Raw genomic sequence first — 20,979 nt, 5'->3', positions numbered from 1 at the left:
AAGTGAAGTCAAGTTTATTTGTCATATACACATACGAGATGTGCAGTGAAATTAAAGTGGCCCTGTTATGTGTTTATGGTATTAGGATCTAATGAATATTATCAACAGAAACAATTAAGATGTAAGGTTCATGCGAATAATCAAAAACAACATTATTGACCCAGAACACCTCACTCACTCCTCTACTCACTCTGGTCTGTTTCCTCTCAATTTCCCATCACGGTGGAAGGTCCCCATCCGTCGCTTTCTCAGGAAAGTTTGTAATCCATTTGTGAGTAACTGGTTCAATTTAGTATCTTGGCCACTTTTCAACAAGGAGCTGGAGTGAATCTGGCCAGAAGGAGCATGGAAGGATGGGGAGATAATGGACTGCTTGATGCTTGTTGCATTTCCAGGCACAGCTGAGGGAACTATGGGCCAAATGACCCTTTCATTCTCAGGATTTTCTCGTTCCCCAATCACTTCACACTCTGGAGGCCAGATGGAATCATAGAATGATACATTGATACTGCACAGAAGGAGGCCATTTGCCCCATCATATCCGTGCCATTTCTTGGACCGTGTGATCTATTTAACAGAATTCTCCTGCTCTTTCCACAAACCACTGGACTTTGCCCCTGGATACATTTAGATGAATCCTTTGAAAGTCGTTGTTGATTCTGCTTCCACCAGCCTTTCAGTCCATGGCAACTTCCTGAACAAAACTGAATCCTCCTGTCCCCTTTGCCCCATTTGCCAATGATCTCAGATCTCCATCCTCTAGTCCGTGCTCCTGCTGCCTGGCTGAGAGCTCAGTAACTGGAAAACACGGAGCCATGTGCAGCAGCATTTGTTACCTCATCACCTCAGCCAGCTGGGAGACACTCGCTGAGGGAAATCACTTCATCACCTCACTTCTAATTCATTAAACAATCATTTCCACACATTGAGATGTTTGTGAAGGTCTCAGATTTCCACAACATAGCTCTCCCGTACTGTGATCAAGGACACCAAATCAGTCTCACATACAAAAAATAATCCTCCGTCAGTTTCGCCACCTCCAACGTGACCCCACTACTCGCCACATCTTCCCATCTCCCCCCATATCTGCCTTCCGCAAAGACCGCTCCCTCCATAACTCCCTTGTCAATTCTTCCCTTCCCTCTCGGTCCACCCCCTCCCCGGGCACTTTCCCTTGCGGCCGCAGGAGATGCAACACTTGTCCCTTTGCCTCCCCCCTCGACTCCGTTCAAGGACCCAAGCAGTCGTTCCAGGTGCGACAGAGGTTTACCTGCATCTCTTCCAACCTCATCTATTGCGTCCGCTGCTCTAGATGCCAGCAGATCTATATCGGTGAGACCAAGCGGAGGTTGGGTGATCGTTTCGCCGAACACCTCCGCTCGGTCCGCAATAACCAAGCTGACCTCCCGGTGGCTCAGCACTTCAACTCCCCCTCCCACTCCGCCTCCGACCTCTCTGTCCTGGGTCTCCTCCATGGCCACAGCGAGCAGCACCGGAAATTGGAGGAACAGCACCTCATATTCCGTTTGGGGAGTCTACACCCCCGGGGCATGAACATCGAATTCTCCCAATTCTGTTAGTCCTTGCTGTCTCCTCCCCTTCCTCAGCTCCCCTACTATCTCCTCCCACCCTCCAGCCTTCTGGCTACTCCTCCTTTTCCCTTTCTTGTCCCGACTCACCCCCACCCCCGATCAGTCTGAAGAAGGGTTTGGGCCCGAAACGTTGCCTATTTCCTTCGCTCCATAGATGCTGCTGCACCCGCTGAGTTTCTCCAGCTTTTCTGTATAACCACCAAATCAGTTTCTCATCATTTGCTTCACTGAATCTATTTTGTGGATGGCACACACAATAGCCATGGTTTGTCTGTGGTGGAGAGAGTGAATATACAGTGCGGGGAGGGGACTGCCACATGAACTGGGCTGCAGTATCCTGAATGCATCTGTACTCATCCAGATGATCTGTAGCCATCCAGGAGCGCAGAGGGATTCCACAATACTCCTGATCTAACAACTTGTAGATGATGGGAAGAGTTTGGCATCAAAGGTGAATCACGTGCTGAGGTTTCCCCAGCACCTGAGCTGCCCTTAGAGGCACAGAATCAATGCGGCAGGTCCTGTAGGTTTTCAGGTCAATGGTGACCCCTAAGTTGTAAATGGTGGGAGAACTGGTGACATTAATGTCATTGGCTGTTACGGGTAGACCCTGACCTTTAGAGTTGGCCATTGCCTGACAATCATGTGTTGCAAATGCTACTGGCCATTTATTGGCCCAGGACGGAATGTTTTTGCTGGATGAACTGCTTCATTTAGTGAAGAGTTGTGAATGGAACTGAACATTGTGCAATCACCAGGGGACGTGAGGTTTCTTCCCTTGGGCCTGAAGCACAAGGAAAGGATTCACAGTCACGTGGTTCTGCATGGAAACAGGCTCCCTGGCCCACTATGTTTATGCCGACTATCTTGTACCCACCTGTTGTATCTTGGCAATTTCATTGATCATCTTGATATTTCTTAACCATTCTGACAATCTCTGCCTGTACCTCCTGCAGGCATTTCACATTCCTAATACCCTTTGTGTATAAATAATTAATCCCCTACTCCTACCCCTGCCTTAAATCTGTGCCCTCTTGTTTTAAACATCTGTGATACTAGTAAAATATTCTTCCTATCTCCTCATTCAATTCATCTCATAATTTTTAAACCTCAATTATGCCCACCCTCAGCCTCCTCCCCAGGTCCCCCAGATCTTCCTTTTCTCTAGGGTGTTCCTTCATGATCAAGGATGAGTTGCATCTCCGTCAGTTCTGTTGGCTCTGGTGGAACTTGCAGATATTGACTTTGAGAGGCTGTTAGCAGGTAATGGGATGTCTATGATGTTGGAGACTTTTCAACGTGAGATCAGATGATCTCAGGATGAGAATATCCCAGTTTGAGTGAAGCGCAAGGAAGGCAAAAGTAGAGAACCTGGGTGACGAGGGATATTGGGGCTCAGGTCAGGACAAAGAAAGTGCTTGACAGATAGAGGTAGCTGGCTCAGTGAACAGGACACGGTGGGAGGAAAAGTGTCCTGAACCTTGGTCACTCAGAGGGCGAGTCTCTGAGGTTTCAAGGAACGGACTGTGATTCATCTTTGCTACGTGTTGTTTCTTTGTATTGGATGCAACTTATGTCAGAAATCTTCTCCATGTAACCAATAGACCTGTACCCACAGTGATTGTTGTGGTCACAGACAAGTCTCTAGAATTAGGTTACAATGGTTGTGTAAATGTTATATTTGGGGCGTACTGTAGGATAATGGGAGGTTGTGTTGTTAGATGGGAGAAATAGCAAAACAGAACATTTCACGTGGTGGGAAGCCAGTAAATGTTGGTGTGTAGAGGGGTGCAGGTGTGTTGGTTCATAAGGTGTAGAAAGTTAATCTGCAGCTGGAACAAGCAATGTCTGTTATTTTGAGGGGTTTGGAACAGTTTTCTAAATAATTTCTCCAGGATGAATAAAAAATGCTGGAAGAACTCAGCCGGTCAGGCAGCATCTGCAGAGGCATAGTCGGTGTTTTAGTTTAATTCCTGCATCTACACTCCAGGACATTGTCAAAGTCTTCAACATCAGCATTATGAGTTCTTCAGCCTTTAGTGCTGATAAAACCACTGGTGACATCCAGAGGTCAAACACAGGGCCAGTTTCCTTCACCTTCAAACCAGCATCTTCACCTCTCCTATCAACAACCATTCCTTAACTTTCCTTCAAGCCACCCTGTTTCCAAACTTCCCTTATGCTCCAAAGTCTTCACCAGGTATTGGCCATAAATTGGACCCCACAATAAAGCTGGACTAATCCAGTCCAGCTAATGACCAGCCAACCAGTCTGCTCCCAATCATCAGAGGTTGTCCACAGTGCGGGCAAGTGTCATTTCCCCTACAATAATCAACTTGCCCATGCTCTGTGTGGGTTTCACCAAGATCACTCGGCTCTCGACCACATCACAGCCTTGGTCCAAAGGTGAGGCCAGAGTGAGGCTCCTTGAAGACAAGGCATCATTTGACTGAGTGCAGCATCGAGGAGACCTGGCCATTCTGAGACAAGGATCGTCAAGGAGAGAATACGTCAATGGTTGGATACATTCCCCACACAAAGTACGATGCTTGTGGTTGAACATCCCAGCCCCAGGACATCACCTCAGGAGTTCCTTGGGATATGAGCATGGATGATGAAAAGTGGAAATTACTGCCAATACCTGTGTAGGGAGATGTGCAGGTGCAGCAAAGTTTTGAGATATTCCTGTGTCTTTCTTGGTAACCTCTAAGGACGTTTGATAAAGGGACAAGCATTTTGGTGAGAGTTTAGAGTCACACACAGGTCAGAGCAGTGAAGACCAGCAAGTTCCATCCAAAGGAACTTTACTGAAGAGTTGGGTTTTTACAACATTCCGGCAGCTTCATTTACTGAGACGCTCCCACGATATAATAATGACAGTCTGTGCATTCTGAGCTCCACAGTCCTCTGAGGTAGAACATTCAGAAGAACCTGAAGAAGTTAGGTAAGGTTACAAAATAGACTCCGCTTTTAGTTTAGAAGTATAGAAAATGGGTGCTTTGCCATTTTCTCTCCATATTCAACAAGAATAAAGTTCACAAACACTGGATGCTTTGCCCTATGATCTAAATGTACAGGACACTGGGTCCTTACCCTTTACTCTGAATATTCAACAAGATTATAATGAACAGTTGATGAATAAATGAATAAACAAGGTCAAAAAGCAAGACTGTTTGAATCTGCAGAGATAAAGAGTAGCTCCTTCGAGCAAAAGTATATGAAAAAATTACTTTTCCTCTAAGATCGGGAGAAACTACCAATCTTTAATATTACCATATATGGACAAAGAGGCTGTACAATGTTCTGTAAGATAAAGAATTGCTGAATTGCAGACTGGTTCGTGTATAAGTATACGCATGTGCTTTGCATCTATGTGTGGAACATGAGGAACTCTGTGTCTGTGTTTTCATATTTAGAGTTACCTCCCACACCCGCCTGGGCGAAATTAAGACGTTACCGTATTACTAACTTTATTGTGTTGTTATCTGTTTGTAGTGAATCGAACTTTACAACCCCAACACTTTTTATGGGAGTGGCATCAGAGGAAATTATAGGTGATTTAAGAAGATCTTTGTATCTTCACCAACTAAAGCTGAGACCCCTAAGAACTTGAAAATAGCCAAGGTTGTTCTATCCTTTCATAAGGGAAGTAGAGCCAATCAACCGCTATCTCCAAGGGGTTGAGACCAATCACCGACCAGCTTCCCTGAAAATTCCCGTCCAATCAACAAATCGGTCTCCTCCCGTCCAATCAGCTGCTGTTTCCAAGGGCGTTGCCTGTAAATTTGAGCAAGGGATAACTATCCAGGTCCCTGCTGCTGAAAGAAAAGGAAATACTGGAAACTTGAACTGGGACAACTCACAACTGTAATTCTTCAGTGGTGTGACACGGAGAAAAAAAAAAATCATATTTCAAGTCAATGAGTTGCAATGTATAATTTCTCTCTCCACTGTTGCCACGTGGCCTATTTCCATTTTCGTTCCTGCTGCTGATCAAGTTTCAGAGACTTTTTTCACCTTAATAAATAAAGCTTGCATTGCCTATCTCTCGGGACAAATCTCAGCACCACTGATGCTGCTAACACTGAGAGAGAGGCAATGGAGAAAACAGCTGCCCACAGTCAGGCTACCCATTCGGATTTGTTTCAATCGTGTGCTGCAGGTAACAGCGACTCTCACCTGCCCTCGATTTGTTCTAAAGATAGACACAAAGTGCTGGAATAACTGCGGCTCAGGCAGCATCTCTGGGAGAAGGAATAGGTTACGTTTTGTGTCGAGACCTTTCTTCAGACTGACAGTCAGGGGAAAGGGAAACAAGAGTTATAGACGATGCAGAGAGATATAAAACAAATGAATGAAAGATATGCAAAAAAGTAATGATGATAAAGGAATCAGGCCATTGTTAGCTTCTTGCTACGTGGGAATAAGAAGCTGATGTGACTTGGGTGCAGGGGGATGGAGAGAGAGGGAATGTAGGGGTTAGGAAGTTAGAGGTCAATATTCATACCATTGCGATGTAAGCTTCCCAAACGAAATATGATATGCTGTTCCTCCAATTTGTGGTTAACCTCACTCTGATAAAGGGTGGAGATGGGAAGATGTGACAGGTGGTGGAATCCCGTTGGAGGTGGCAAAAATGTCAGAGGATTATGAGTTGTAATGTTGTGATGGCTGATGGGGTAATCGATATGGACTAGGGGAACTGTACCTCTTGCGACTGGAGGGAGGGGAAGCAAGAACGAAGACATGAGTGAGGGGCACATCTATGATGGGAGAGAGGAACACCCATTCAACAAAGGATGAGGACATCTCGGATGTCCTAGTATGGAACACATCTTGGGCGCAGATGGAGGAGTTAGGAGTAGAGAGTCTTTCCAGGAAGCAGGATGGGACGAAGTGTAGTCAAGATAGTTGTGGGAGTCAGTGGGTTTCTAATAGACGTCAGTCAATAGTCTATCTCCTGTGATTGAGACAGTGAGATCAAGAAAGAGGAGGGAGGTGTGGGAGATGGTCGAAGTGGATTTGAGTGCAGGATGGTCATTAGTGGGGAAGTTAATGCAGTTGATGGGTTCTGCATGGGTGCAGGAGGTATCACCAATGCAGTCATCACTGTAGTGGAGGTGGAGTTCTGGGATAGGGCCAGTGTATGCCAGGGACTGTGATTGTTCAGCATACCCAACAAAGAGGCAGATATAGCTGGACCATAGCTATGCCTTGGATTTGGAGGAACTGGGAAATGTCGAAGGAGAAGTTGTTGAGGATGAGGACCAGCTCCACCAGGCAGAGGGGAGTGTTAGTCGAGGGGATTGGCAGGTTTTGCAGACGAGGGAGAAGCAGAAGACTATAAGGCCTTCCTGGTGGGGGATTGTGTAGTGACTGAACGTCTAGAGTAAAGATGAGGGAGTGGGGGCTTGGAAAGCGGAAATCATTAAAGAGACGAAGGGCATGTTAGGCATCTTGGACACAGGTCGGGAGAGATTGGACCAGGGGGGATAAGATGGAGTTGAGGTACGTGGAAATCATTTCTGTGAGACAGGAGCAGACAGAAACAATGGGTCTTCAAGGGCAGTTGTGTTTATGGATTTTGGGGAGAAGGTAAAACTGGGCTGTGCGGAGTCTCGAATGTATCCTGCCCATACTTTGGTCAGCTCCTGGAGTAAGTGTGTGGACCACAGCCTCATGTGGTTACTGACTGACTTAAAGGACTGAATCCCAGCTCAGTCACATAATAGAAAGTAAGAGTGAGAGGAGTGAAAATATCAAGTGGGTGAGAGTGGTGTAATGTTGAGTACTCCCACCATCTCTCTCCCTCTCCCTCACACAGCACCAAACACACAGCTCATGTTGCAGTTCTCTTTATTATTGGCTGAGAAGCTCAGTAAGTACAGTCACCACAGACAGTGAGAGTGGCTACAAGGAAATCAAAGCACTGGATCCACTGCTGGAAAGGATGAGTGGACCATTCTGGAGTCTTCTAATCGCTGGTTCAATGATACGAACAAATAAAAGGTGCCATTTCAAGACATGGTCGATCACTCCAAAATCCCCCGTCTAGATACAGAAAAAAAGTAAAGCAATTACCTGATAGTCCACAAATAAAATTAAGCAGGTGCTGGAAAACTGAAATAAATGCTTGAAATGCTTGGGACGACAGATGGCGCAATGGGCTACGTGTTCGGCTGGTGACCGGAAGGTAGCCGGTTCGAATCCCGCTTGGAGTGCATACTGTTGTGTCCTTGGGGCAAGACACTTCACCCACCTTTGCCTGTGTGTAAATGTAATGTAATTATGTGAAGCACTTTGGGGTCAATGCAAGTTGACTAAAAATGTGCTATATAAATAAGATTATTATTATTATTATTATTATTATTATTATTATTATTATTATTATTATTATTATAAATAACCTATAGGCCAGTTACCTTTTGTGGAGAGGAAACAGGGAAGTCATTGAGAAATGAATTATTCCTGTTCTTCCCATCACAGATGCTGTCTGACCTGCTGAATGCTTCTAGCATTTTCTGCTTATCATTCAGTTCAAATGGTTTATCTTTATGTTTTAGAGATTTAACGTGGAAACAGGCCTTTCAGCCCACCATGTCCATCCCGACCATCGGTCATCCATACACTAGTTCTCCAAGTTCTAATCACCCCTGTGCACAATATGGATAATTTGCAGAAGCCAATTAACCTGTAAACCTGGACGTCGTTGGAATGTGGGTGGAAACCGGAGCACCCAGAGAAACCCCACGTGGTCAGAGAAGGGGAATGTACAAATTTGGTCTAGAAAACATCAGTAAACAGGATCAAACCCAGGTCTCTCGTGCTGTAAGGCAGCACCTCTACTATCTGCACCTTTGTGCTGCCCCCGGGGTTTGGAATCAGAATTTTAACTCACAGGACAAATCATTCCAAACTCCCTCTCCTAGAAGCACAAATAGAGCCCACAAACAAAATGTTGTATATGTTGGAAATGTGAAATAAACACTGGAAATATCCAATAGGTCAGGCAGCATTTGTGGTGAGGAAATAGGAAGGTCATGGAGGGAAAAGGTATCTCTGATTCTCTCTCCACAGACGCTGCCTGACCTGCCGAATGTTTCCAGCATTTTCTGTTTTCTACCTGGTCTAAATGTTCCATCTATTTAAGTCAGAGTCTGTGAGCCATTCATGTTCCATCGGTGAGTTTACCTTGTAAATAAAGGGAGTCACTTCCTGTGGAGGTGCCAGGTGCAGCCAGAGTGTGTGTTGCTGAAACCTGAAGCCCCCAATATTCACGGCGGGTTGGACTGTCCCAGACTGAAGTGTCTGGACTCACCCTGGGCTAGAACTCCCTGTGTGGGCTGGACAACACGCCTGTGCATCAGAGATAAACCCAGCCCTCCCCATTCCATGGACCTCACACAATGGGAGCAGAGTCAGGAATCTCTGGAGCTGGAACTTCTGCAACTAATGTCATGTCTAAATCTGGGGATTTTACACCAGTGCACATTCCAATATCTGTAGCGTTTGTGGAGGAACAAATGGCAATCGTAAAAATAACGTAAGTAAAATTAGGTTGGATTGAGCAGTGTTTGTTGCTCTGTGTCTGTTTGTGGTGTATAATTTTCAGCAGTTGTCAGAGTAATATGACAACAAATGGATGCTGAAATTGTGAAATCTGTTACGAGTTCTGCATATAAGGATCACATGAATCTTTGTTTGGTGAACAACCTTGTTTGGTTGTTTCCAATGGCCGATGTAATTGGCATTCCTAAATAAAGTCTTCATTGCCTGCCCGATCTTGGTGGTGTGTTTTAAAATTTTCTTTAACAGAGTTGGTACCATGACTCGCATGACTACAACTGAAGAATGCAGAAGAGCAAGTTGAGTCTTTGTTTAAGGACTCTGAAAGGCTTTCAATGCACAATGTTAATCCCGATGTTGTCATTTAAAAAGGGGGTGAACAACTAGATCTCCTCAACTTGGTCAAAAAGGCTGATAGGGTAACAGGACATGTGTTTAGCTGCCATGGAGGATGAATGGAGGCAATCACTGTGAAAACGGACACGAGTTTGACATCTGGTAGGATCATAGGTGAAGATAACTTCATGGCTATGCAGTTTGGCCTTTAGATAAAGTACGCGGGATGGACATATTGCAAAATTACTGCATGATGAGAAGGAAATATGAACAGGTAACGTAATTAAGAGCTCTTTAGCCTGATAAGGACTGAGATGTGTTTTATTTATTCAGCTCTTTGAGCTGTAACAACTTGAAATTATTGATTTCAGAGCCATGAGAGGCTTGAGTTAGAACAATGGTTTCCATCCAAAGATGGAAGGGAAAATAGTTTAAAAGACGGCCAGTCTAGTATCGACAACACCAGGAACAACCATCACAAGAAGGATCTGAGTGATGCTTTATCTAGAGCTTTTCAGCGTATTACATCCAGATCCAGATCCAGAGATCCGGATCGAAACTCAGAGAAGACTACCTCCTACCAACAGAGTGAATCTGGCCAATTCATCCATACGGATAACATCTTTGTACGTCATGTTTTTTGTGATTGAGTTTGAGAAGTGATAAGCTGGAATAGTAAAGTAATGACTAGTTATTAGAGGTCAACGGTTTCCATGCATGCTTAAGTAGCTCGAGTATTAATAAAGATTAAATTGTACTAAACCCTGGTTTAGAGTAGATTAGTTGATGATTTATAGAGGTAATAGGGTCAACAGTGTCAGGTCACATTACACGGTAGACAAAAGTGCTGGAGAAACTCAGCGGGTGAGGCAGCATTTATGGAGCAAAGGAAATAGGCAACATTTCGGGCCGAAACCCTTCTTCAGACTGACACCTTCCGCTAACTCCAGTGTTACCCCCTTGTACATTCCTCCTGCACAGTTACACTCAGTGTCTGTTCCCCTGACTCCTGCATTACACCCCATATATCGTCCTCTAACTGCTGGTTAGTCAGAGAGCACATAGCCCATGGGGTTGGTTCACTCCCACGGTGTAACAGCAGGTCTGTTGATGTCACGTCCTGTTCAATACTGAGTCTGAAATGAACTTCCAACAAAATATTGTTTTTAAGAAGGAACTGCAGATGCTGGAAAATCGAAGGTACACAAAAAAGCTTGAGAAACTCAGCGGGTGCAGCAGCATCTATGGAGCGAAGGAAATAGGCAATGTTTCGGGTCGAAACCCTTCTTCAGGTTTTCGGCCCGAAACGTTGCCTATTTCCTTCGCACCATAGATGCTGCTGCACCCGCTGAATATCTCCAGCTTTTTTGTGTACCTTCCAACAAAATAACATCTCTTTCACTGTTACACTTACCATCATTGTTAATGATCACACAATCTTGGTGGCCTCCATGGTTATTAGGTTCGCCCTGAAGCCAGTGTCGATAAATATGAGTAGATCCATCAACCCATACGAGAGTCCCTTCCTGTGGGTATAAATCAATGGTCATTCCTGCTGCCACGTCACAGTACAGGGAGGAGCTGCACCTGAGCTGGAGTTAGAGCAGAATACGAGCAGCCGGGACAAGTAGGGCAGTGGATGGGAGTTTAAACTATGCTTTATCTTTGATTGGACTTCACAGAACTTTATCTTGCACTAAACCTTATTCCCATTATCCTGTATCTGTACACTGTGTGTGGCTTGATTGTAATCATGGATTGTCTTTCCGCTGATGAGACAGCACACAACAAAAACGTTTCACTGTACTTTGCTACATGTGACAATAAGGAACAAAACTAAATTAAACTAAAATAAACAAAACTAAACTCTGATGAAAGTAACAGAAGCCTTGGAATAAAAATATCCCGATTAGAGAAAATCATAGAAAGTCTCAACTGATTTTTTTTTTGGCTCACCCAGACACATAGAAGTAAAGGGTGAACAATAATAGAAAACAATATAAATTTGGTTGAGCCAATATCATATTTTTGAAGAAGGCCCAGTGTCCCAGTCCTCACCCGACCTTGGAGGTGCCCAGTCACTGTCCTCCCAGCCCACTTCTCGTGTTCATAGACGCGGCGGCTCCCTCCTCGACTCTCTGATCTTCGGGGTATGCGAGCTTCCCCATGCAGGCAGTGGCCCAGCGTGCCCTTCTTGGCAGTGGTGGACCACATTTGCCTCCGCATGTGGCCATGTATGATCCAATTGGTCTTCATTCACAGCGGCCACAAGGTCTTTGTTCTCAGCTGACCACAGGCTCTTTGTTCTCGATGGCTTCAGCGTCTTTGTTCTCAGCGTCCGCTAGGTCTGTTCTTATACGTGACCCCTCGCAGGAGCATCCCTTCTATGAAGTTCCATCAAGTATTGATTATAATGATCACTAATAATTTACCTGTAAGGATCAGCCAACTGTCATCTGTTCAGCTTCAGTTGGCTGATCCTTTCAATTTCATATCCCCAAATCTCTAAATTCTCATTGCCAGATGCTCTGTGACATCACTCTGCACACCAGCCTTGCCCCGTGTCCTTTTCACAGTTTGGGCACAAAAATAATCAAGTTTCGGTAGAAGGATTAACCGGAACGCGACTACAGAGAGGATCGAGAAGAATGAAGGGAAATGTTGAGGCCGGCACTGGTCAACCATGACCTTATTTAAGGGCGGGGCAGGCTTGAGGGGCTGAGTGGCCTGCTGCTGCTCCCATTTTCTTGTGTTGTGTCCGTGTGTATTTTATATTTATACATTGATACAGTATTGACCCCTTTATAATACTGATTCCTTGAGCTGATGAGGGGAAAGGAAAGTCCCAGTGACGGGTGTGAGATGAAGGAGGGTGAGAGGCATCTCATGCGGAGCAGAAACAGGCACATGAACATGAGGAATTTTATTTATTGTCCTTCCCTGATCATCCTCTGACCATTTCAGACGGCAGGTAAGAGTCAACACATTGATGGATCTCTGGAGTCATGGTGAGGCCAGACTGGGGAAGGAGGGCAGATTTATTACCCAGAAGAACAACAGTGAACCAGATGTGTGTTTACAATAGTCCGCTAGTTTCAGTCCCCATTACTGATGGTAATTTGTTACTCCAGGGTGATTGCAGTTTATTTACTTGGATTCAAATTCTCTGGTGTCTGGGATAGGATTCAAACTTGCGTGCCTGGATCACCGGGATATCACAGAGTAAAGGCCCTGTCCCACTTACTTGTCCTTGGCACGCAAATTACGCGACCTCGTCCGGTAAAGGCCGGTCCCACTGAGAAGCGCGGAGGGTATGGAGTTGTGCACGGTATTGCGCGGCGCTCCAAAATTTTGTAGTGAACAAAATCTTTGCACGCCACCGGCCGGTCGCGTAGCTGATGGCCAAAGTGGAACAGGCCCAAGACCCTGGCCGACGCAACGTCCCACCTCCAACAGCAACAGAAGCGGGCAAACGATTGTCGAACTCAGCCTGGGGCTCACAGCTGTTGCGGATCTGGTCGGCCCCCACTTCTACTCCCAGAGCGGGGCCAGGAGGGGAGCTGTTCTGCTGGCAGGGAGGATTTGATGAACTTTTCGGAAGGTTTTGTTTGGTGGGGAGAAACAAAAGCAGTCAGATTTTGCAGTTCAGAGCTTTGTCGATCTGCAGAGACTTTCTTTGTTCAAGGATTCCTCTAATTAGTGAGAATTTGTCCGTGTATCTGGAAAGTCGTAGGAGTGCCTGTGGTTAGCGGAAGGACACGTTTTACTTGTACAAGTGGGAGCTGAGTCTGGAGCGGTGTTTGTGGTCAGCAACATCGGAAAGCTCCCTCCCTCACAGACTTGCCCCGGTCCAGGTGTGCTTGGTAAGAACGGCAACAGTACCTTGGATTTTGTTGAAGCCGGGGAGGCGACGGAGACCTGGGGAAGAAGCCTCTGGAAGCTCCATTTTTGACGACGGGGAGGATTGACACGGACATTCCTATCTTATCAGGAGGTGACTGGTTCTGTTACTTCCCAAGAAAGCCTTCACAAGACTATTTAACTGCTGCAAAAGAGTGGAGGTGCAGCAACAGCAGAAAGACTGCTTTGATTTATAAAGTACTGATACTTTGTGTGTTGTGAGGGCCACGAGTTGATGGGGCACACACATGGTGTAAAAATGTACATGCAGAGCAACCTGCCTTTCAAGGCCTTTCTACAGTGGCTTGCAAAAGTATTCATACCCCTTAAACATTTCCACATTTTGTCACGTTACAACCAAAAACGTGAATGTATTTTATTGGGATTTTATGTGATAGACCAACACAAAGTGGCGCATAATTGTGACGTGGAAGGAAAATGATACATGGTTTTCAAATTTTTTTACAAATAAATATTCAGCCCCCTTTACTCTGATACCCCAAAATAAAATTCAGTGCAACCAATTGCCTTCAGAAGTCACCTAATTAGTAAATAGAGTCCACTTGTGTGTAATTTAATCTCAGTGTAAATACAGCTGTTCTGTGAAGGCCTCAGAGGTTTGTTAGAGAACAATAGTGAACAAACAGCATCATGAAGCCCAAGGAACATACCAGACAGGTCAGGGATAAAGTTGTGGAGAAGTTTAAAGCAGGGTTAGGTTATAAAAAAATATCCCAAGCTTTGAATATCTCACGGAGCACTGTTCAATCCATCATCCGAAAATGGAAAGAGTATGGCACAACTGCAAACCTACCAAGACATGGCCGTCCACCTAAACTGACAGGCCGGGCAAGGAGAGCATTGATCAGAGAAGGTAACTCTGGAGGAGCTGCAGAGATCCACAGCTCAGGTGGGAGAATCAGTCCACAGGACAACTATTAGTCGTGCACTCCACAAATCGGGCCTTTATGGAAGAGTGGCAAGAAGAAAGCCATTGTTGAAAAAAAGCCATAAGAAGTCCCGTTTGCAGTTTGCCACAAGCCATGTGGGGGACACAGCAAACATGTGGAGGAAGGTGCTCTGGTCAGATGAGACCAAAATTGAAGTTTTTGGCCTAAATGCAAAACGCTATGTGTGGTGGAAAACTAACACTGCACATCACCCTGAACACACCATCCCCACTGTGAAATATGGTGGCGGCAGCATCATGCTGTGGGGATGCTTTTCTTCAGCAGGGACAGGGAAGCTGGTCAGAGTTGATGGGAAGATGGATGGAGCCAAATACAGGGCAATCTTGGAAGAAAACCTGTTAGAGTCTGCAAAAGACTTGAGACTAGGGCAGATGTTCACCTTCCAGCAGGACAACGACCCTAAACATACAGCCAAAGCTACAATGGAAAGGTTTAGATCAAAGCATATTCATGTGTTAGAATAGCCCAGTCAAAGTCCAGACCTAAATCCAATTGAGAATCTCTGGCAAGACTTGAAAATTGCTGTTCACAGACGCTCTCCATCCTATCTGACTGAGCTTGAGCTATTTTGCAAAGAATAGTGGGCAAACATTTCAGTCTCTAGATGTGCAAAGCTGGTAGAGACATATCCCAAAACACTTGCAGCTGTAATTGCAGCGAAAGGTGGTTCTACAAAGTATTGACTCAGGGGGGCTGAATACTTTTGCACCCCACACTTTTCAGTTTTTTATTTGTAAAAAAACTTGAAAACCATGTATCAATTTCCTTCCACTTCACAATTATTCAACACTTTGTGTTGGTCTATCACATAAAATCCCAATAAAATACGTTTACGTTTGTGGTTGTAACGTGACAAAATGTGGAAAAGTTCAAGGGGTATGAAAACATTTGCAAGCCACTGTAGATGTGCTGGGTGAGACTGTTGGCAAGAAAGCCATAGTCTCGGGCGCGGTGGTCAGTGGGAAGGTTGTGGTTCTACTAAAGACTGAACAGGCGGTGGGTCTGGCTCTGAAAAGGGGGGTAACAACATGCGGGAATTTCGCGGTGGTGGACCCAAGGGGGGGTCCCGTTTTGCCGGTCATTCTGCCCAACGTTCCCACATTTGTTCCGGATGCGCTCCTGATCCCACATGTAAGGAAGCTGGGGGAGGTGCGGTCAGGGCTCATTAAACTATTGTACAGGTTTGACGATCCTGAGATGCAGCATATATATACGTTCAAGCGTCGCGTGTATATACAGTTGGCACAGGGGACGGACACGGAGGGGAGTTTTGAGGTGGAGGTGGATGATTTCTCCTATCGTGTGTTCTGGAACGCGGGCCAAGTGCGTTGTCACGCTTGCAAAAAGGTGGGGTATTTTCGCAGGAATTGTCTCAGGACCCGGGCTGCCAGTTCCACCACGATAGCCCGTGAAAGCACTGCTGGCCCATCTGGGGCTGCTGGATTTACCACGCTGGCCCGTGAAGGCTTTAGTCCCCTACCCCCAACCCCCATCCTCCCACCACCTCCGTGTCCCGTACCTATGGCGGTGGATGCCGGTGAAGTGCGTGGGGTGGATGGAGAGGTTTGGGAGCAGCAGCGGGGGAGGAAAGTCAAGAAAAAGAAGAAACATCTCCATGCGGGTCCCCTAAAAGATGATCACCTCCAAGCGGGACCCCAGGCAGCAGATAAATTTGTGCTCGCCTCTGAGCCCAGCCCAGACTGATTCCTGGGATGTCAGGACTGTCTAATGAAGAAAGACTGGATAGACTTGGTTTATACTCTCTAGAATTTAGGAGATTGAGAGGGGATCTTATAGAAACTTACAAAATTCTTAAGGGGTTGGACAGGCTAGATGCAGGAAGATTGTTCCCGATGTTAGGGAAGTCCAGGACAAGGGGTCACAGCTTAAGGATAGGGGGAAATCCTTTAAAACCGAGATGAGAAGACCTTTTTTGACACAGAGAGTGGTGAATCTCTGGAACTCTCTGCCACAGAGGGTAGTTGAGGCCAGTTCATTGGCTATATTTAAGAGGGAGTTAGATGTGGCCGTTGTGGCTAAGGGGATCAGGGGGTATGGAGAGAAGGCAGGTATGGGATACTGAGTTGGATGATCAGCCATGATCATATTGAATGGCGGTGCAGGCTCGAAGGGCCGAATGGCCTACTCCTGCACCTAATTTCTATGTTTCTATAAGGGTCTAGGATCCAACGGGGGGCTGGAGAGGTTGAGCAGGTAGACGGTAGTGCGGAGGTAGAGGCTTCCGCAATGGAGATCACCGTACCACCGCACGCCAGCGGTTGGAAGAGGAGGAGGCATGGGTCCTCGGATACAGAGAGGGGCCCTGAACATCAGGGGCAACCTGAAGGGGAGCCTTCCCCTCCAGGTTGAGGTGGAATACCCAGGGCACGTTTCCTCTGAGGGGGAGGATGCCTCTGAAGGTCAGGGACCACCTGAGAGTGGTGATATATTACTCTTGGGGGCTGTTCCTCCAGAGAACGCGCCTGTAGCTTAGTGGATGACATGGGGCAGCCTGAAGGGGGGGGGGCTTGGGTGAGGGGGTGGGTTCCCAATGTGAGCTCCCCGTTGAGGCTACAAGCTCAGATGAGGGGTGTGATACCCCACTGGTTGAGGGAGCAGGGGAGACTACAGTAACATCGGCCCCTGAGGGCCACAGTAAGGTGATTCACCTGGTGGAGGGGGACGGGGACTCTCTGGGTGATGGTGCAGGGGCGGGTACCCTGGGTGCGGAGGAGGGCAAGATCGTTTCGGATCGTGTCCTTAGGTCGGACTCCAGACAGACCCGCTTACAGCAAGACCCGGAGACTTGCTCCGACTTCACTGTTCCCAATCCGGTTACAGAGGGCGGTGGGAGCATGCAGGAGACTGGCAAATTATCAGATAGCTTGCCGCAGTCAGAGGCACCGGTACCTGCCCCTGTCACTGATCCTGGGGGCGGGATGGTGAAAGAGGAGGGACTGTGTGATGTGGCTGGAATGCCCACCTCACAGGGAGGGGTGAGTGAGGCGGCTGAGAGTAGTAACCTTCCGGACTCAGGCTCGGACATGGAGTGCGAGGAGGAGGGGTACGCAGAGTCCATCGACAGTCCGCGGCCCCGTGTCTCAACTTGTCGAAGTCTGGGAACTTCGGAAGTTCTTAAAGGACACTAGAGGGAGTAGGAACAAGGTGGCTTTGGCTGTCGACCGCTGGTCGGACCTGGGGGCGCCCATGCAGTCCATTTATGCCATCCTTCAGAAGAAGGGGAATGAGGCGGGGCTAATAAGAAATGAGAGGCGCCAGTTCCAAGAGCTTTTTATGGCCCTAAAGAGAGGGCAGAAGGCTAGGGGCGGCTCCAATCCTTCACCGGAGGCAGGTAAAAGATCTAGTGTACTTTCAAAATGAAATTCACTATAGTCAGTCTTAATATCAATGGGGGCAGGGGGTCTCTCCGTAGAGTTCACCTTCTCCCAGTGCTCAGGGATGGGGGGTATGCGGTGAGCTTCCTGCAGGAAACACACACAGTGGCTAGTGATGAACCCACCTGGCTCCTGGAGTGGGAAGGGGGGGGGTCTACATGAGTCATCTCAGCTCCAATTCGAGTGGAGTGGCCTTCCTGGTGGCCCTGTTTTTCCAGCCGGAGATCCTCAAAGTGCAGGACATTGTACCAGGCCGTTTGCTGTATCTGGCCGTGTGCTTGGATGGCGTGCCATTACACTTCATTAATGTGTACGCCCCCAAGATCGGCGCAACGCAGACGCGCTTAACAAGGGAAGTGTCCACGTTGTTGAATACTATCGACCGTGGGAGTGTGTTTTCCTTGGGGGAGATTTTAATTGTGCTCACGAGGCAAGAGATCGCTCTGGCGTTCAGCGTGACCCGGGTGCAGTAAAGACTTTAAGGGAGATGGTGGACTCTTTTGAGCTGCTAGATGCTTGGTGGAATTTCCATCCCGACTCTAACGCATTCTCGTACAGGTTTGAGAGTGGTGGTGACCGTATTGATCATTTATACGTGTCCAAGGCCTATGTCTCCTGTGTTTCGGCGCCATGCTCGGACCATTGCCTTGTGTGAGTGGATTTTATCCCGACACGCACACGGGCTGGGTCGGCGTACTTGCATTTTAATAGCCAGCTGTTGGAGGATCGCCGATTCCGGGATTCATTCAGGCAGTTCTGGGCGAGGTGGAGAGAGAGGCAGGGGTGTTTCCTTTCCCTAAGGCAGTGGTGGGACGTGGGGAAGGCCTACATCCGTCTGTTTTGCCAGGACTACGCGAGGGGGTCAACCAAGGGGCGGGACTCCGAGATCGGACGGCTTGAAAGAGAGTTGCTCGACTCGGAGGCTCGTCTGGATAAGACTGGTGGGGCTTCATGTGAATGGGAGGAGTACCAGGAGAAGAAGGGAGCACTGAGGAACTTGCAGCTGAGGAGGTCCCGGGGTGCGTATGTGAGGTCGCGAGTCCAGATGTTGCACGATCTGGATCGCGCTCCCCTTTTTCGTTTCTCTGGAGAAGGGGCGAGGAGCCCGCAGGCAGCTTGTAGAGTTGCTTGCGGATGATGGCTCCTCTGTCACAGATCCAGAGAGCATTGGTGCCTCGGTTCGGTCTTTCTACAGGACTAAACACCTGGATGACCCCCTTACTCTGGAGGAGTTGACTGGTGCCCTGCACCAGCTCAGGGAGGGCAAGTCTCCAGGGCTGGATGGGCTGACTGTGGAGTACCTTAGAGCCTTCTGGGATGTACTGGGGGATGACTATATGAAGGTCCTGGGGGAGAGCCTGACGACCGGGGAGATGCCCTTCTCTCCACCTTTTGAAGAACTGGCGCCCGGTCTCTCTCCTCAGCACAGACTATAAAGTTTTTGCATGGGCATTGGCAGTCAGACAGTCGCCTTTCTCTCCCTCGACCAGGAGAAGGCGTTCGACAGGGTGGAGCACGACTACCTTCTTGGGACTCTGCAGGCGTTTGGATTTGGACCGCACTTTGTGGCCTGGGTCCGACTTTTATACACTGCTGCAGAATGCCTTGTTAAGGTCAATGGCTCTTTGTTGGCCCACATTCCCTTTGGGAGGGGGGTTGGTCAGGGATGTCCCCTGTCCGGCCAGCTGTATTCCATCTGCGTCGAGCCTTTCCTGTGCCTTCTCCGGAGGCAGTTGACAGGCCTGACTTTACCGGGGCCGGGGATGGAGGTAGTTCTCTCGGCCGATTATGTCATTTTGATGTTCACCAACCCTGTTGACCTGCGGAGGATGCGTGAGTGCCAGCAGGTTTTCTTGGCTGCTTCCTCTGCCAGGATCAACTGGGGGAAGTGTTCTGGTCTCTTGGTGGGTGGGTGGCAGGTGGACTACCTGCCGGAAGAGATGGCAGGTTTTGCGTGGAGTACCACGCACCTCCTCTATCTGGGGGTCTACCTGAGTCCTGCTGAGGGGGGGGGGGGGGGCGGCCGGCGAACTGGCAGGAGCTGGAGGCAAAAGTGGTCGCCCGGCTGGGACATTGGTCCGGCCTACTTCGTGTGCTCTCTTACCGGGCTGTAGTTATAAATCAGCTGCTGGCCTCTCTGCTGTGGTAGCAGATGGCCACTATGGTCCCGTCCTCTTATTTTATAACCATGTTACAGAGGAGATTGGTCAACTTCTTCTGGTGTGAGAGGAACCACTGGGTCTCTGCTGGGGTTCTGAGTCTCCCGTTGGAGGCGGGCGGTCAGGCGCTGGTCTGTGTTGATACCCAGGTGGCGGCTCTCCGACTCAGGACAGGGGTGGGTGAGCAGGAATGGGTGACGTTTCGGGTCAAGACCCTTCTTTCAGACTGAAGAAGGGTCTCGACCCGAAACATCATCCATTGCTTCTCTCCAGAGATGCTGCCGGTCCCGCCGAGTTGCTCCTGCATTTTGTGTCAATCTTCAAATGATGTCACACGCTGCAGACGGCTGTGCAGGCACATGAAGTCGCGCGTAACATTCGCGGGACAGTCGTGCCTCAACGCAACCACGAGGTCGTGTCATTAGCGTGCCAAGGACACGGAAGTGGGACAGGGGCTTTACTTAAACATTACATTGCCGCACCCTGTTACTCTGCAGGGCGTCATCTGTAGCTCAGTCTCTGAACAACGATGTGACACCAGAGATCCATCAATGTGTTGACTGTAACCTGCCCTCTGAAAAGGGCAGTGGATCATCAGGGAAGGACAACAAATTATTATTAACGCATTATCATTAACTTTACCCGCAATATGTCGTTTAGTCCAATCCAAATTTTTAGATTTCCATTGCTCTCTGCAGCAATCATTTTCTTCAGGAATATGTTGTGTACTCTCGAGGACACAGACGCCAGATGTGCAGAATGAGGTTGGTGTTTGCAGAATTCCTTTAAACAAACAAAATAGTTTATCTGTTTCTGTAAATTAGTGTAAATTCAGTGAATTTATCTGATAAGCAAGCAAAAAAATCATCCAAATAGATAATGCAAAGTGATGTCGGAAATTGGGGAACTGTATTCCCTGGATACCCACTGGTCCGAGAAATAGAAACCATATCCCACGGCTGCAGTGAAGCGCACCCTGGAACACAGGGACTTATCGCAGGCAATTCAACGAGAGGCTGTGCTGTGTTCATGGGATTGAACCAGCAGAGATCAGTGTTCC

The 20,979-nt window shown here is 47.7% G+C and overlaps 1 protein-coding gene across 2 annotated transcripts in view; it reads right to left on the bottom strand.

Annotated features, from left to right (window-relative positions):
• Positions 1–6,275: 6,275 nt before the first annotated feature.
• LOC129707846 (lectin-like) overlaps positions 6,276–20,979 on the bottom strand; it is a 59,301-nt gene continuing 44,597 nt past the window's right edge. For both annotated transcript variants that reach the window (XM_055653242.1, XM_055653243.1), the window contains exons 3-5: positions 20,562–20,702; positions 10,909–11,020; positions 6,276–7,643 (exon numbers count right to left, since the gene is read on the bottom strand). In XM_055653242.1, coding sequence (XP_055509217.1) covers positions 7,579–7,643; positions 10,909–11,020; positions 20,562–20,702 — 318 coding nt within the window. In that variant the 3' untranslated portion in view covers positions 6,276–7,578. The remainder of the gene's footprint in view (positions 7,644–10,908; positions 11,021–20,561; positions 20,703–20,979) is intronic.

Source organism: Leucoraja erinacea, chromosome 22 (genome assembly GCF_028641065.1).
Source record: "Leucoraja erinacea ecotype New England chromosome 22, Leri_hhj_1, whole genome shotgun sequence".
NCBI classification, from domain to species: domain Eukaryota; kingdom Metazoa; phylum Chordata; class Chondrichthyes; order Rajiformes; family Rajidae; genus Leucoraja; species Leucoraja erinaceus.
This window is presented reverse-complemented; position numbering and strand designations above follow the sequence as displayed.